Source organism: Amborella trichopoda, chromosome 3 (assembly GCF_054954075.1).
Source record: "Amborella trichopoda isolate Santa Cruz 75 chromosome 3, AtrichopodaSantaCruz75HAP2 v2.0, whole genome shotgun sequence".
In the NCBI taxonomy this organism is placed as follows: domain Eukaryota; kingdom Viridiplantae; phylum Streptophyta; class Magnoliopsida; order Amborellales; family Amborellaceae; genus Amborella; species Amborella trichopoda.
This window is the reverse complement of record NC_142338.1, coordinates 25,210,547-25,227,011: the sequence shown is the minus strand read 5'-3', so window position 1 is coordinate 25,227,011 and position 16,465 is coordinate 25,210,547. Positions and strand designations below refer to the sequence as shown.

The following is a 16,465-nucleotide window of genomic DNA, read 5'->3' as shown; positions in this document are numbered from 1 at the left end:
ATGGGGTAAGCAGGAGCAAAGAATTCCCTAGACTCTTCATGGTTTTAGGTTGAAATCATAGATCTTTGCTCTACTCCGGATCTCCAAATCTCTTTCTCCCACATTTACCGCAAGGCCAATGGAACCGCAGATAGCTTAGCTAAAGACGGCACCTTGCTTCTCGCCTTGTCTATTTCTGATGTTCTCATTACAATGCATTTCATCCCACCAACAATAAAAGTTCCTAACATTATCAAAAAACAAAAAAGGTCATGGGAAGTCCTTGTCCATAAGCCAGTATATCTAGTTTGACCATTTTCAATGCATCCATGGGATGCATGTAGTCTCTACTTTCATAACCATCGTGGCATATCTCAGGCCATTTCTCTTTTTTCTTTCTTTTTTTTCTGTTTTTTTTTTTGGGGTTTTTCATAAGATTGCTGAAAGTTCGTTCATTTCAACAATAATAACATTGCACTCAAGTTGCAAAAAAGAAAAATGTCAAAACACCCACCAGGTTGCTAACTACCAACGATCCTGTGAGAGAATGAGCCGCCTCATTTCTCTATAAACATGCACAAATAACACTCCACCTTATCGAACAGATCCAAGTTCAAACCAAATAGTCCTAACTTTCCGAGAAACTTTTTGCTCCCACATACACCACATGGTAGTATTCAAAGAGTAACAACAAATATTTCCTTCAAATAGTTCCTACACACTTTTTCCCTCTTACAAGAGAGAAGATTGAGCTTACCTACTCGCAAAATACACCTTGATTCAATTTTGAGAGACTTTAGACCTAATTTTTTACAAATATCTATTGTATCACATGGAGATCTTAATACGTAAAACATGTAAATCCTAAAAATCAAGTGATAATTTTTTGAAAAAAAAAAATCTAGACCCTCGGATTTTATTATTATTATTTTCTTTTGGAGGGACCACCATTTTGCATCATCTTTGAGATGGATGTTTAGTATGTTGGGGCCTTGGGGGACGCAAATTCACGATTTCATCCCCGAACGCATAAAACACTCCGTAAAAGAAAGATGGTTAGACAGAGCATAACAAACCTCCCCAAAAATTGGGGCTTCAAGCACTTAAAATAGACCATCTTCACCCCAACAACTATCGATAAAAATTAAAACCATCAAGAGCCAAAAATTGTATATTTTCTAGTACATTATTTGTTTCATCCATTTTCAATTGTTCACTGACCCAACATATCTACACTTATCTTTCGATCTTTGAATTTCATAAGGAATTGATCTTCAAGCCATCATTAGGATTTCTGACACCAGACCTGTGGCCCAAATATGCACCACATTTTAGAGCTTCAAATTTCATAACCAAATGGCAAAAATGAATTTTCAAAGTCATTATAGGGTTGTCAGAAGGATTTCTAGGTGCAACTTAACATTTTCTTTTTACAAAATCTATCATTTAAAATTTCTCGTTCTTTCTGCCGTAGCCAAAAATCTAAACCAGAAAAGATGATGATGATCAAATCCCACTCATCGAAATGGATTTATGGTACACGCATGGTAATCACATCGAACAGCTAGTCTTACAAAATGGTATAGAAACCTAAATGAAGTCCTTACCAATTGATGGAATGAAGCTAGCAGCTATATGGTGGCTCATAGCGTTGCCAAATAACCTTACAAATTGAGAGAGAGAGAGAGCGAGAGAGAGAGAGAGAGACGAGCCTTAAACCTGTTATGGAAGGAAGCTAACAGCTACATGGTGGACAACAGCTTCCTTCCAGCTACAAGGTGGATAACAGCATTGCCCTAATTTTCGTTCTCAGGTCTTCAGGAATCTCTGAGTGAGGAGCCTCACCTCTGCCTCCCTCTACTCCACCTAGGCTCATTGAATCCACCTTCTCACCAACTTCCACTTCATCTCCCGATCTATATACTGTGGGCTCAAGATTTACCCCATCATCATCTCTTCTATATCTCTCCTTATGCTTATCCGACTTTCTCCCATGCCCGTCACTCCCTTCGGACGAGTCATGGTGCTTGTGCCTATACCTCGACTCTGTCCTTTTGGAAGTGGAATGGCTTTTGTGCCGCTTTTCATCAATTTCTGCATCATGCCTCCTCTTGTCTTCCCTGTGGCATTTCCTTTTGGAATGCCTATCCTGCTTAGTATCCCCGTCATCTTCATCTTCCTCTCCACTCTCATAGTTTATTTCTCGCCGATGCCGTTTCCTTCTCGAGTGCCTGTGCTTCTTACTTTCCCGAACTTCACCTTCCTCTTCCTCCTCGGTCCCGTCGCTTCTCTCCCCTGCATGTTGTTTCTCTTTTGAGTGCTTGTGCTTCTTATTGTTCCCAACTTCTTCCTCTTCCTCTTCGCTCTGATCATTCCTCTCTCTTCTATGCCACTCCTTTCTTGAATGCGTATGTTTCTTGTCATCTCTAACTTCTCCTTCCTCTTCCTCACTCTCACCTTTTCTCCCTCTTCCGTGTCGTTTCTTTTTGGAGCGTTTGTGCTTCTTACTAGCCCTATCTTCTCCTTGTTCCTCTTCACTTTCATCGTTTTTCTCTTCTTCATGATGTTTCCTTCTATAATTCCTGTGCTTCTTACTATCTCCTCCATTTTCTTCCACCTCCTTTTTGCTCTTATCATTTCTCCCTTCATGCCCAGTTTGCACAGTTTCCTTTTTCCTTTCCTCAAAAGATTCTATCTCTTGTGTCTCCTCCAAAAGTCCCAAGTCCATCTTTGAAGGCTCCAAGGCATTTGCGCCCGAGAAGCTCGGAGTGGCGCCCCTAGAACGGCTCCTAATCTCTAGAGTATCAGAATGACCAGAGGCAGATGCCAATATAGGCTGACCAAGAGTGAGTTGTACAGGAGCTCGATGGGCACCCCCAGCCTTTATAAGGGCTGCAAACATCTTTGCTCTCTTGAGCCTTTCGGCCTTCAGCTTTTGGTCATGTGATAGGCGTGCTTCAGAAGAGTCAGCCTCACTCGCAGCTGCAAGGGCTGCACTCTCTGCCATGGCTTTGGCCACAGATACACCTCCTTTCTCCAGATTTGAAACAAGAGGAGGCAAGGAATTGCTTTTGTCTCTCTCAGAAGTTGAATGGCCACAAGCATGTAGAGAGAGGGGCAAAGACCCACCTGTCTCACTGTTACTTAGACCGGGGTCCTCAGTGGCCTTGGAACTGTCCAAATGTGTTTTAGAAAAATTGGTTTTCGGGTTGTTGTTCCTTGAGCCTCTGGTTGCAGCCAAAACAATCTCTGCAGCTGCCTCTACACTCAGACCAACTCCCTGTTGTGAAGGTTTGGAAGGTGGGTCCTGTGATTCCTTCTTTGCACCACCAATGACCATCCTAAACTTCTCTGTCCTATCTAGATCAGTCGGCACTTGAGCAGAAGAGCCATTAAGACCCTGTGCACTGTTTGCACCTTTGAACCTGCTCGTTTCTCTGACACTTTTCTTGTCAACATCAAGTGGCTGAGCAGTATTGCTCCTTTTGGATAGCTTAAACTGTGTAAATGAAAGGAAGAATAATTAGTATGATTTGAAGGAAGTCAATTTGGGAACATATACAAAGCAAAAGAGTAGTTAGATGAGCATACACTGGAATAAGATTGGAAAGAAGTTTATTGGCATGCATATAAATATAAACACAGACACATGAGAAGCAACCACTAAAATTGCTGAGTAAATGTGTCTACAGAAAGCTTGTATTGTACAAAGGCTCAACAGATATCTACGGAACTCTACTGTCCAAATGTAATGAATAGACCAGAGATTTAGTGGGATCCCATGACGAATGAATCAGAAATAAGCTAGGACAGCCATTGAAGTTTCAATAGGAAAAACTCAAACTAACTCAAGATCCTTTTCCAGCAAACGCAAGGTACAGACCAGTAAGAAGTAGAACTCAATACAAACCCCTTTACTGATTGTATATTAAAAGTTTGAAACCATATTAGCATGCTACAAACAAAATATCTGATAGAGCATCAATTGACGCCCTAGATCTACTGCACAAGTCACATCTCATCGAGTGAAGTAAAAACAATCCCTGTGATGCTTCTGCATTTCTGGGTTCAGGTAAAAAAGTCCATCACCTGCTAAAAAGTTCTTTACAACTTAAGCCTTGAGTAATTATGAGTTTGCATGCTGTACAACTGTCAACAACGCTAGGGTACATTTTACTTAACAAAAAATTTTGTTTCTGTTATGTAAACCAAACATGGCATTCATTCTTGTAAAGATTGAGAAAGAAATGAGAGAGTAATATTCAAACACAAGATAAAGTACATATAGATGTCTTTTCCACTCCACAGAAACTGTGGGTCAATGTGCCCTGCATATATACTGCACAAAATATCCTTTGGTCAAACTCGAATAGAGGCCTTGGTAAGTATGTCTGGCAAATGATTCTTGGAGTGAACAAATGGAGTCCCTATTGTCTTTTAAGTAACCTTTTCTCTGATGAAGTGACAGTCGACCTCAATATGCTTGGTTCTTCCATGAAATATAGGATTTCAGGTAATATAAATTGCTGCTTGATTATCACAATGTAGAGGAATAGGGGCTAATACGTTAACACCCATGTATTAGCTCTATACTCGGCTCCTACTGAAGATCGAGCTACAACACTCTGCTTCTTATTCTTCTAAATGACTAAATTACCATCTACTATCATAAAGTACCCACTACTTGATAGTCAATCAAGAGAACACCCGGTCCAATCTGCATCGCAGAAACCTTATACGTAAAGGTGACCGTGACTGGTATAAACTAACCCTCTCCCTCAAGCAGATTTTAAATATCATAACATGCGATAAATGGCCTCCAAGTGATAAAAGCATGGTGTGCATATAAACTGCCTTGCCACACTTACAGCATATGCAATGTCTGGCCTTGTGATGATCAAATAAATAAATCTACCTACTAGTCTTTGATATACACCAGGGTTTCTAAAAGGCCTCAACTACTAATACAGTTTGTGATAAATCTCTTTGGAAGGTTCTGTTGGTTTTGCTTTAAGCACTCCTGTGTCCTTAAGGAGAACAAGAGTATACTTCCTTTGATTCAAAAAAATTCCTAGTTTAGACCTAGCCACCTCTATTCCAAGGAACTATTTCAATGGACCAAGATCCTCGAGGAATCGTTCACTTTTTGAATTTCGTGATCATTATTTCCTGTGAGTACTATATCATTCACATATACTATCAATATTGAAATAGAGAATAAATATGTTTTAACAAATATTAAATAATCAAAAACACTTCTCTGAAATCCAAGCAGACATATTACCATACTGAATTTTTCAAGCCAAGCCCAAGGTAAATGTTTCAGTCCATACATAGCTTTCCTCAACTTGCATACCTTCCCTTTCTCCCCCTAAGGATAAAACCCAAGTGGTAATGCCATATGCACCTACTCTTGTAGATCTCCATGAAGAAAAGCATTCTTCACATCAAATTGGCGGATTGGTCATTTCCTGTTTACTACAATAGATAAAAGTACCCGTACTAATTTCAATTTTGCTATAGGAGTAAACGTCTCCTTATAGTCAAGCCCATATAAACCCTTAGCCACCAGACAAGTCATGTGTCTCTCAATCGAACCATCAAGTTGTGCTTCAGGTTATACACCCACCAACATCCTACCACGTGGTGTCCTTCTAGCTAATCAATTACATCCCAAGTTCCCCGCTTCTCAAACGTAATCATTTCCTCAATCATGGGGATGCTTTCCATTGTGGATGAATTAATGAATTAGCAACTTTGGAGGGATAAGAAATCGAGGAAGTAGAGCAAAGTTATACACGAAAGGAAGGTGAAAATGAAACATAAGAAATAAACGTACTGATCGGATGAGAAATACAAATCCTTTTCTCTTTTCTTACAGTAATAGGTAAATTGAGTAGGACGAAATAACTAACGAGTCAACGAGTTGGGGTTGATCGTTTACATCAGATTTTCCCAGTGTCTCAAAAAGCGCTAGGCAGCCCCTAGGCTGCCATGGGGGTCCATGCCGCCCAGCGCCTAGACGGACGCCTAAAACCTGGGCGGCCCAGTTGAAAAAAAAAATAATAAGAAGAAGACCATAATCCCAGTTTTTTGATAATCCATAAGACCATAATCCATATTTTTCATACAATGCTAAAACAGTAAAACCATACAAGCATACACTAATAGTCAGATACACTGTAGACTCTACACACAACAGTTAGATAGTAGAACTAGAAACTAGAAAGTAGAAACTAAAAATAAGAAAAGAAAATATACAGAAATTCAGGAAATATACAGACACAATAGTCAACACTCAACACTCAACACCAAGAGTCTTCAGTCATCATCATCATCATCAGAAGGAATATGGTCAGCTTCATTATATGCATCAGAATCGAAGCCATCATCATCAGAGTCATCGCCCTCTTCAATATATCGCTCGTCCTCCTCTGTTTCTTCTGAATCTGCCTCTTCCTCCTCTTGTTCTACCTCACTCTTACTAGTATGTGCAGATGAAGCCCTAAGAGTCTTGACTGCTCTACCCTTTTCTATCTTTTGGTGCTTCCCTAAACTCAAATATTGTTTAATTTCCTCCCTGGTAGCCTAAGGAACATATTTACATGGGGCAACAACCCCCTCAATATCGGTAAGGTGTATTTTAACCAATAAATGCCGGTAAGGTGTATTTTAAATCGGTAAATGCCCCCATTAGTAACCTTCCCACAATAATTACATTTAATACGATTTTTGTCATTCGGATTCCGATTATAACCATACTTCCAACCTGGATTACCACTTCTAAAAGAACCTGGACAAGATATTTTTGTAGAACAATACTCATTTTCATCATTTTCTGGTTCTTTTATATTTAGAAGTTGTCTAATCTCATCCCGAATAGCTTCAAGAACCCTTTTACAAGAAGCAACATTCCCTTTAATACCAACAAGGTGTTTCTTGAATTGGTTAATACCCCCATTGGTATTTTTTTTACAAAAATTACACCTTATACAATTTTTATCGTTTGGTTTTGGATTATAACCATACTTCCAACCCGGATCACTTCTTCTAGAAGTAGCAGAAATAGATCTATTCAAATGACAAGGATTTTGTTCCTATTTTTTTTTTACAAAACTGATATATTGCTTAATCTCCTCTCTGATAGCTTGAGGAATATTTTTACAAAGGGCAACATCCCCCTTAATACCGGCAATATGCTTCTTAAACCGGTTTATTCCCCCTTTCGTATTTTTTTCACAAAAATTGCATCTAATGCAATTTTTGTCATTTGGATTCAGGTTATATCCATATTTCTAACCCGGATCTCCACTTTGACTAGATTCTGAAGAAAACATCTCAAAATAAAACAAGCAATATAAAAAATAAATTTTTACACTTACTTTGATTGCTCGAACTCCAAACTCCCACCTCTAAGATGTTTTCTAGTTCTAAAATAATAATAAAAACCCTCTAATAGGATTATAAATCTCCAAAACTAAATCAAATCTACCTGGGTGATGTTTGGATTCTTTTTTTTTTTTTTTTTTTGTGGGTTTAGGTTTGAAATGAACCTAAAACCCATCCTTCAAACCTTTTATATTTTAAAAAAAATCAATACAAGTTAAAAAAAAAAAAAAAATCCGCCCTTGGGCGGGCCACAGGCCTTGAGCCTAGGCGACTACCCAGTTTCGCCGCCTAGGCCTGGGCGATGCGCCTAAGCCTTCCGGACCGCCTAAGCGCTAGGCGGTCCACTTTTTGAACACTGGATTTTCTCTTGTTCTTTTTTGGGGGGAACACATTCATTTGTTTCTCAATAGATTCCACATGTTCATGGTTGGATAACTGGAACTATCTATGATCATTGGAAGAGGAATAGGATTGTTGGTGTGATAACAAATCTCTTTGGGAAGAAAAATAGGGTATATTCTCAAAGAACGTAACATCCTTCGAGACATATTTCTTTTTAGTTTCCAGACATTAACATTTGTATCCTGAGAGTTCAAGTTTCCTGGGAACACATCTAGTAGATTGAGGTTCTAATTTATTCCTAGCCAGCCTCAAACTAATGCACAAAGAAAGCACAATCAAAGGTTTTTGGTCGAAGATAAAATAGAGGAAGTGCATGGTGGAGAAGTTTGAAAGGATAACCAACCTTCGAGAACAGATGTAGGCATTCTATTAATCACATAGGTAGCAGTAAGAACTACTTCATCCCAATACGTCTTAGGAACCTTCATTCCTAATAAGATCCCTCTCACCACTTCTAACATGTGTTTGTTTTTCTGTTCAGCCACACCATTCTCTTGTGGTGCATAGAAACATGATGTTTGAGTGTCTAAACCATGATCAAGAAAATAATTCTTTAAGCCATTGTATAGGTGCTCTCATGCATTCTCAAAACAGAAAATTTTTATTTGGGTCTCAAACCATTTTGTGAAATATTTTAACTATAGAAGATACTTCATCTTTACTTTTCATAAGATATATCCAAGTATAACGAGAGTAGTCATTGATGAATGAGACACAATATAGATATCCAAATACATAAATAACTAGAGCAGGCCCCCGAACATCAGAACGAACAAGATGGAATGGCTTAGAACTTTTGTTTTCATTAAAATAAAACGAGGTTCTACAATGTTTCAACTAAGGAATATTTTAGGAAACAAACTTATCTAGGAACAATAATGTCAAACATTTCAAAGAAATGTGGCTTGAACGGGTGTGCCACTAGAGTATTTTCTCATGACTTCTAGACTCAGAGTTGAGAGCAGTAGAAGTGCATTTTGTGTTGAACAGGTACAGCACCACCAATTATCTTCCTCGTTTTCAGGTGCTGAATAACACATTGTGAGGGATAGAATGTGACACTGTAATTTAGTTTTGCCAAGCTGTTAACAAAGGGAAGATTAGAAGGAAAAGAAGGCACATTTATTATAGAGGGCAAGGATATGGATGATGAAATCATGGAAGTTTATATGCTCCACTCCCAAAGGCACTAGTCATGGACCCATCAGCAAGTTTAATTTCACTAGAAAGAGGAGAGAAGGACATGACACCAACTTTCTAGTCAGTCATATAATCAGTAGCCCTTGATCAATGATCCAGGATACAGAAGAGGTCGAGTTGGTGATATGGTTTGCAATTGCACATCTAACTAGTTGCTCCAAGTGGTGCTGTAAATTTTTGATGGCCTGATCTCTTAAATCGGATGCATTGGGTTGTATGGTTGAGGTTTCCTCCCCCTATCTCAATACAGTTTGGGCACTTGCATTCCTTGGTTTAAGTCTCAAGTGTGGATGCAAGTGCCAACAGTGCTCGCAGGTGTCACCTCTTCCCACAATGGGAGCATTTCAGTTTCTCATTTTCGGCGAGAGCAAGCAGGGCACGATTTGGTCCTTTCATACCTCCTTGCTTAAAGCTTGTTGCAAAGGCCGATCGCATAGGATGGATGCTTGATTTTTGTCCTTCCGCAACAACCTTCCCAATGGCCTCCTCCCTCGCATAATTATAGATTGACTCGAGATCAGGCAATTTGTCCTTTCCTAGAACTCATACTCTCTGAAATTCAAAGTCAAGATGTAGGAATGCTAAGAACTCAAAGAGCCTTCATTGCTTAGAATGTTTTCTAATGTCATCAAAGGTGGGATTAATAGGTTGATAGTTATCTAGTTCTTCCCACTCATGCCTTAACATCCCAAAATCCTCTTCCACAGTCATTTCTCATACTGCAAATTTGTTATTGCACAATGCAATTGGCAAATTCTAGGTGTATAATCTCGTGGCAAGCATGTTTTAGCTGTTGCCCCCTTATATCCTTTGCAATGTTAAAAAACAAAAATCCCCTGCTAAATCTCGATTGCATGGAATGAAGGAGCCATGCCATTACTATCAAGTTCTCACTTTCCCATTTATCATGGGACGAATTCCGATAATATAACCCAATATTCTCTGGCATCACATGAACATTTTGGAAGATTGGGACCATTCTAAGCAGTTTGTCCCATCTAGCTTGACTTAAGGGATCATCAATCTAGGTGGTCAGATTGACTACTTCCCAAAGAAATATTGTGCTTGATTTCTAGCATTTTTCTTCTCACTCGAACTCGAAACCTAAAGTTTTTTTTTTTTTTAAGGGTACTAAAACCTTAGTTTCAAAGTTTGCAAAGATCCTACTTTTCTAGTTTGCTTGAGCAAGAAAGGTATATATTATAGGATTTTTGTGTGGGATAAAAAGGCGTCTAGGTTTCATTTTGTTGGAAATGGAAAGAGTTAGGATCATAAGTACTAGAATCTCTCACCCGAAGTGCCTATTCCACTTCAGAATCTCGATACGGCGATGACAAAGGAATCTTCATGGAAGCCCGTTTCATAAAGTTCGAAATCTCAATTCCACATTTATTGAATCTCTACTTAATCTTGTTTTTTCTTTTTGAGAAGGGTTAACATTGTATTACTGGTTAAGAAGTGTACAAGAGAGAGGAAGCCAAGTTCACCCCTTAAGGGATGCACTGGAAAAATACGGTCAGTGTATCACATACAAAAAGGGCTTATAAGACTGCCCAATGTAATTGTTTTACATGAAGCTTGCAAAATATACAAAAAATGAGGAGGCCTAGAGAAGCCAAGTGAAGTGTTATGGAAGCCAGCTGAGCCAGAAATCTTGCGCAAAAAAGGAGACGGCCCCGACTTGATCTTGTAATTGCCTATTAGCTCCCTCTTTTGCCAAGTGATTCGCAAAGTCGTTTGATGTCCTCCATGTATGCCGCCATAAGACATCCATATCCCTGCAAAGGTGCTCGATTTCATCGAATGTAGTGGTTAGTTACCATGGCCGAGTGGAAACCCTACTAGCCCAAGAGAGAACATTCTTTGAATCTCCTTCTATACTGAGGTGTAATCCCCAAGAGCGATTATACTTTTTCAGGCCTTGAAGGAGGGCCAAGGCTTCAGCAAAATGTGCTTCCATGATGCCAAGGTGCTCTGAGAAAGAAAGTACATTGCCTAGGTGGTCTCTGGAAAACCCCCCCCAGCCCCCGCTGGCCTAGGATTCCCCAACGAGCAACCATCAAAATTCAGTTTGATGGTTCCTACTGAGGGTGGTTGCCAAAAGTTGGATCTTTGTGGCTGTCGCGGACAGCAGAGAAGAATATTCTTCCAATGGGGGAGAAATTGGGTCCTTAGTATCCCCGAGAAGGTCATGTGGTTTGAGGCCCAAAAGGTTACCATGGAGATTACCTTGTACAGGAGAGCAGAAACCTGTAGTTTTGAACCTCGAAAAATACGGTTGTTTCTTTCCATCCAAATTGTCCATAGGGTTGCCGCTACGGTTGCCTTCCAAAGGGGCTCTACCAGCCTTTGGCCAAGGGGTATGGAGCTCATAGGAGATGAGCGCTTTTACCATAGGTGGAGTGACCCATTCGATGCCAAAAAGTAGCAAAATGTTCCCCCAAAGTTCAGAGGAGAAGTCACAGTGTAAGAAAAGGTGACGGTTTGACTCCTCATCTTTTAGGCATAAAGCACATTTGTTAGGGAAAGGAATCCCTTTCTTTTGGAGGTGGTCAATAGTGAGGGCTTTGTGAGAGCAGGCAAGCCAATTGAAGGTTTGGACCTTGGGTGGTGCAATAGTGGACCACACTTTCGAAACTGCCGAGATGGGGTTGGCCGGAAAAGGTGGGGGGCTGTGAGAGGATTTTATAAAAGGAGCCCACCGAGAATTCTCCCGAAGGATTGGGTGTCCAAACCAAAACATCTCTCCCTTGGTTAGGAATAAAATGGGAGTGAAGGCCTATTAAGAGCACTTGAAAATTGTTAAAGTCCTCATCGGTTAGGTTTCTCCGAAAAGAAGGATTCCAAACTCTACGTTCTTCTGTAAGAATCAATTCCTCAGCCACTGTAGCTTCTTGATTGATAGCCAGTGAGTAGAGATCTGGAAAAGCCTCCCGCAGAGGTGAAGAACCTAGCCATAAGTCTGACCAGAATCTCACACATGAGCCCTCTCGCGGTTGAAGTCTAATGAGTTTTTTGAAGTGAGGCAAGACCGAAGAGAAAGATTTTCATGCTCCTGAGGTATTATGTCTGTGGGACCTCTCAGGCACCCATACTCCTTCAGGCATCCTATACTTGTTTCTTAAGACCTGAGCCCATAGGGAATCAGGCTGGGATGCCAGTTGCCACCACCACTTGCCTAAGAGGACGAGGTTATGCTTTCTAAGGACCCTGATACCTAAACCACCCTGGTTTTTAGGAAGGCAAATGTTGTCCCAAGCAATCAGATGGAATTTAGTCTTCTAAGCCTGCCCTGACCATAGGAAGTTACGCATGAGCTAGTCCAAGCGGTTAGCCACATGAGCAGGCATATGGAAGAGCGACATTAGGTAAACTGGAGAGTTAGATAAGGTAGCTTTAATCAGAGTCGACCTGCCTGCCATAGAAAGGGGACGACCTTTCCATCCAGCCAAGCATCTGTCCACCCTATCTATGACTTGGGACCATTGACCTTTTTTGGGTTTGCCTAGTCCAAGAGGGAGACCTAGATAGGTTGTAAGGAGGTCCTCCACTTTACATTCCCAGTTGGGAATGAGCCCCCTAATCTCAGCATTTGAAATTGCAACCCCCATCATTTTTTATTTTTCCATGTTGACTTTGAAGCCAATTGCTACTTGGAAGCATTTGAGGAAGAGGTTCAGGGTATCTACTTCCCTAGGGGAGGCATCTAAGAACACTAGAGTGTCGTCTGGATATTGCAGATGGGACACCGTTGGGCTGAGTCTACAGCTCCTGAAGCCAAAGAGAAGACCTACCTGAAACACCCGGGACATAGAACAACTGAAAACTTCAGCTGTAATAGTGAACAGGAAAAGTGAGGGGATCTCCTTGGCGAAGACCCCTCGAGGAAGAAAAGAAGCCTTTCAGGGTCCCATTTATAAGGATAGAGAAGTGTGGATGGGAGTAGCACCCTCTCATCCACTTCCTCTAGCGATTTCAAAATCTCATTCTGACCATTGTCTCTTCTAAGATGGACCAATCGACATGTTCATAAGCTTTCTCCCAGTCAATTTTGAAGATAAAACCAGGTTTTTTGTCTAGGTGATATGAGTGGATGCACTCATGAGCCACTAAGGCTTCATCAAGAATCTGTCTTTCTTTGATGAATGCGGTTTGGGAAGAGGAGATAATGGAAGGAAGGACCTATTGGAGTCTGGTTACTAGGACTTTGGGAAGAATTTTGTAGGAAGAGTTCAACAGGCTGATGGGGCGAAAATCCTTGATGTCCTCTGCTCCTTTCACTTTGGGAACTAGAGCAAGGAAGGTTGCGTTAATAGCTTTAGGCAGAGTTCCCCGAAGAAAGAATTCATCGAAGAAAAGTTTAAATGTCCCAAAAAACTTTAAAAGGTGCTATCGGGAAACCATCGGGGCCCGGGGCTTTATCTTTGGCTAGTGCATCAATGCCTAGCAAGATCTCTTCTTCAATAAAAGGTCTTTCTAACCACGAAGCCCTATCAACTGAGAGGCTCAAAAAATCTAGGGAAGACATCCTGTGTCTAGGGCCAGGGGGAGCAGTGTATAGAGATTTAAAGAAATCTACTATGGCTAGTTCAATTTCTTCAGGTTGGGTAAAAAGGCAGTTGTTATGTATGATCATCGAGATAGAATTGTCTCTCCTACGACAATTTGCTATCCGATGAAAGAAAGTTGTGTTTAGGTCCCTTGCTTTTAGCCACTTGATCCTTGATCTCTAAAACCAATATATCTCTTCTTTCTTGAGAGTTGAGAGATATTCCATCTTTGTCTTGTTTTTTAGCTCAAGTTCTAAATCGATCAGTGGTCTATCCTCTTCGAGACGGTCAAGGGTTTGAATGGTGTTGAGCACAGAGGCTTTAATATGAGGGAAGTTACTAGGGATAGGCCCACTCCAGGACTTAAGCGAGACTTTGAGAAGTTGGATTTTTGTCTGCAGAATGTATCCTGCTCTTCCAGAGACGAGTAAGGAATAGGACTTCCACCAAGTTTGGATAAGGGAGTGTAAGGATTCCTCTTGCAGCCAAAGGAATTCAAATTTGAAGGGTCTCAGGCCCCTCTTGACAGCCAGGGTGACTAGAAGAATGGGACAGTGGTCCTACGTGGGGTTTAGGTTGGCCAGAGCTAAGGATCTCGAGAAGTGTTCTTCCCAATTCAGAGAGAGAATAAAACTATCGAGTTTAGAGAGGGTGGGATTGGCTGTGTGGTTGGACCAAGTAAGCTTACTGCCATAGAGAGGGACATCCAAAAGCTCATTTCGACTGACAAAATCAGAGAAATCCCTCATTCTCTGGGAAATAGAATTAGAGGTGTTTCTCTCATGGGACCATCGGATGATGTTAAAGTCACCACCTAGGCACCAGATGGGATGAGGCAGAAATGCAACCAGATCCAATTCTAACCAGAGCTTATTTCTAAGAGATGAAGAGTTGGGACCATAGACCGCTATGAATTTCCAAGGTACTCCATCTAAAATATTGGTTAAGAGAACTGTGACAGAGAATTCTTCGATGTGTGAGGAATTGAGAGAGTGGTCTGCATCCAAACTATCCAAATACCTCCAGAGGCCCCATTCGCTGCTAGGGAGACCCATTGGCTAGGTCTTCTACCCCAAATCTGACGAATGAGTTGGAGATCAAGACCAAGTAGTTTGGTTTCTATGAGAGTATTAAGACTTTGAAGGGGTGAGGAGGCCAGTTTGGGAGACCTCCGCAAGGAAGTTTGGTTGGAATTGAGAGGAGACTGTCTGCAGGCTGACCCTCAAAAGGAATAGAGGAAAAAAGATTACACAGTTCTCTTTGTCCTCTAAAATTCACTTGCATCCTACTATGAGTGTTGGCGGTTAAGAACCTATGGGCCGGTCCTTTGGGCCCATTGTAGGCAAAACCCATAACTCTATACATATCACACATCCTGGAGTCGACCCTGTTTGACCATCCCCGTCGACCTCCTCTGTCTCAATGGGAGCGAAAGGGGGAGAGATGGGAGTTCTGTCGTCGTCCTTGTTTGTCCCATCCCCGTCAACCACCTCTGTCTTAACGGGAGTCAGAGGGGGAGAGATGGGAGTTGCACTGTCGTCCCTGTTTGTCCCATCCCCGTCGACCTCCTCTGTCTCTACGAGAGGGGGAGAGATGGGAGTTGCACCATCGTCCCTGTTTGTCCCATCCCCGTCGACCTCCTCTGTCATTGCGAGAGGGGGAGACATGGGAGGTGCCTCAACTACTCTGTGTGTCCCATGCCCGTCGACCACCTCTTTTGCATCTAAGTCTAGAGGGGGATGGGAGTTGCAGAAGACACTGGATCCTCATTCTTCAGGTTCGCTGGAGGAGAGAAAGAGGGGTAGAGGTCAAGAGGAAGCGAGGGACAGATCAGTTGACAGGGTGCAGGTCGCAGCAGGTAAGGGTAGAAGCTAGAGAGAGTTTGCGATTGGGGTAACCTGAGGAGAGGGGAGGGCATAGAAAGGGGTCTCATAATAAATGCAGGGGAAGTAGGCGATGTAGTCGTAGGTCTGAATGGAGGAACAGGAAGACAACACCACAGGTGGGGAAGGGGGCCAGGCCACCTGGAGGTTGTGCACACTGTGGATCTGAACCAGGTGAGGAGTGAAGGTTAGGAGGGGAGCCAGAAGGTTGGCTAAGGACGAAGGTTGGGGGGGAGAATGGTCCATGGAATGGGCAACGACAAAACCCAAAGGAGTGTCGTCCAAAGGCAGGGAAGGGCTAGTAGAGCTTTGATGAGGGACAGGTACTAGGGAAAAGGAGAAAAAACGGATGGAAAGAGGAACCAGAGGGAGGCTAGGGGATGAAGGCAGTGAGGGGGGGATAGGCACAGGAGAGAGGGCCTCTGACTGCAAGGGAAGGGAAGAACAAGGGAAGGTAGAGAGGGAAGTCCCAACAGAGGGCAACTGGTGGTCATTTCCATCAGGGAAGGAAGGCGCCCGGAGATCTTCAGAGGTAGGCTGCGGCTGGAGGGATAGAGGCTGGGACAGCTGGGGTGTCGTCAAGGGCTACGGAGGCAGCATGGAGACAAGTGTCCCAGGCAGATGGACGACGAAAAGGGGCGGCGAAGACCTCTCATTAAAGACGAAAGGACATAGTACCGGTGGAGGAGGGGGCAAAGGCACGTGAAGGGGTTGGTGCTCACTCTGCCCGAGTTCAACGATTAGACCCGAGTGGGGAGGGGAGGGTGAATGGTCTACCAAGACCTCTTTACCGGGCCACTGAAGATGGGGGTAAGGCCCGTTGAATAAGGCTCAATACTGGTTTCAACAGCTAAGATCGGGTCTGCGGGACGCCGATAAGTAAAAGGCTTAGGGGGATAAGAAGGTTTGGCACGCACGTGCCAAACTCAACCTTGTCCTTGCGTTTCGAACCCGGGGTCTCTCCGACTCCTGGGCCGGGTAGGGCGAATGCCGACGTCGCTTCTTGTGGTGTTGTTTTTTCCTGATCACCTTAATCCAAGGCTGGGAGGGATTTTCCGGTGA

At 42.3% G+C, this 16,465-nt stretch overlaps 1 protein-coding gene across 2 annotated transcripts in view; it reads right to left on the bottom strand.

Annotated features, from left to right (window-relative positions):
* Positions 1 to 1,479: 1,479 nt before the first annotated feature.
* LOC18437298 (SWAP (Suppressor-of-White-APricot)/surp domain-containing protein) overlaps positions 1,480 to 16,465 on the bottom strand; it is a 29,643-nt gene continuing 14,657 nt past the window's right edge. For both annotated transcript variants that reach the window (XM_020669073.2, XM_006847511.4), the window contains one exon: positions 1,480 to 3,478. In XM_020669073.2, the coding sequence (XP_020524732.1) occupies positions 1,751 to 3,478 (1,728 nt within the window). In that variant the 3' untranslated portion in view covers positions 1,480 to 1,750. The remainder of the gene's footprint in view (positions 3,479 to 16,465) is intronic.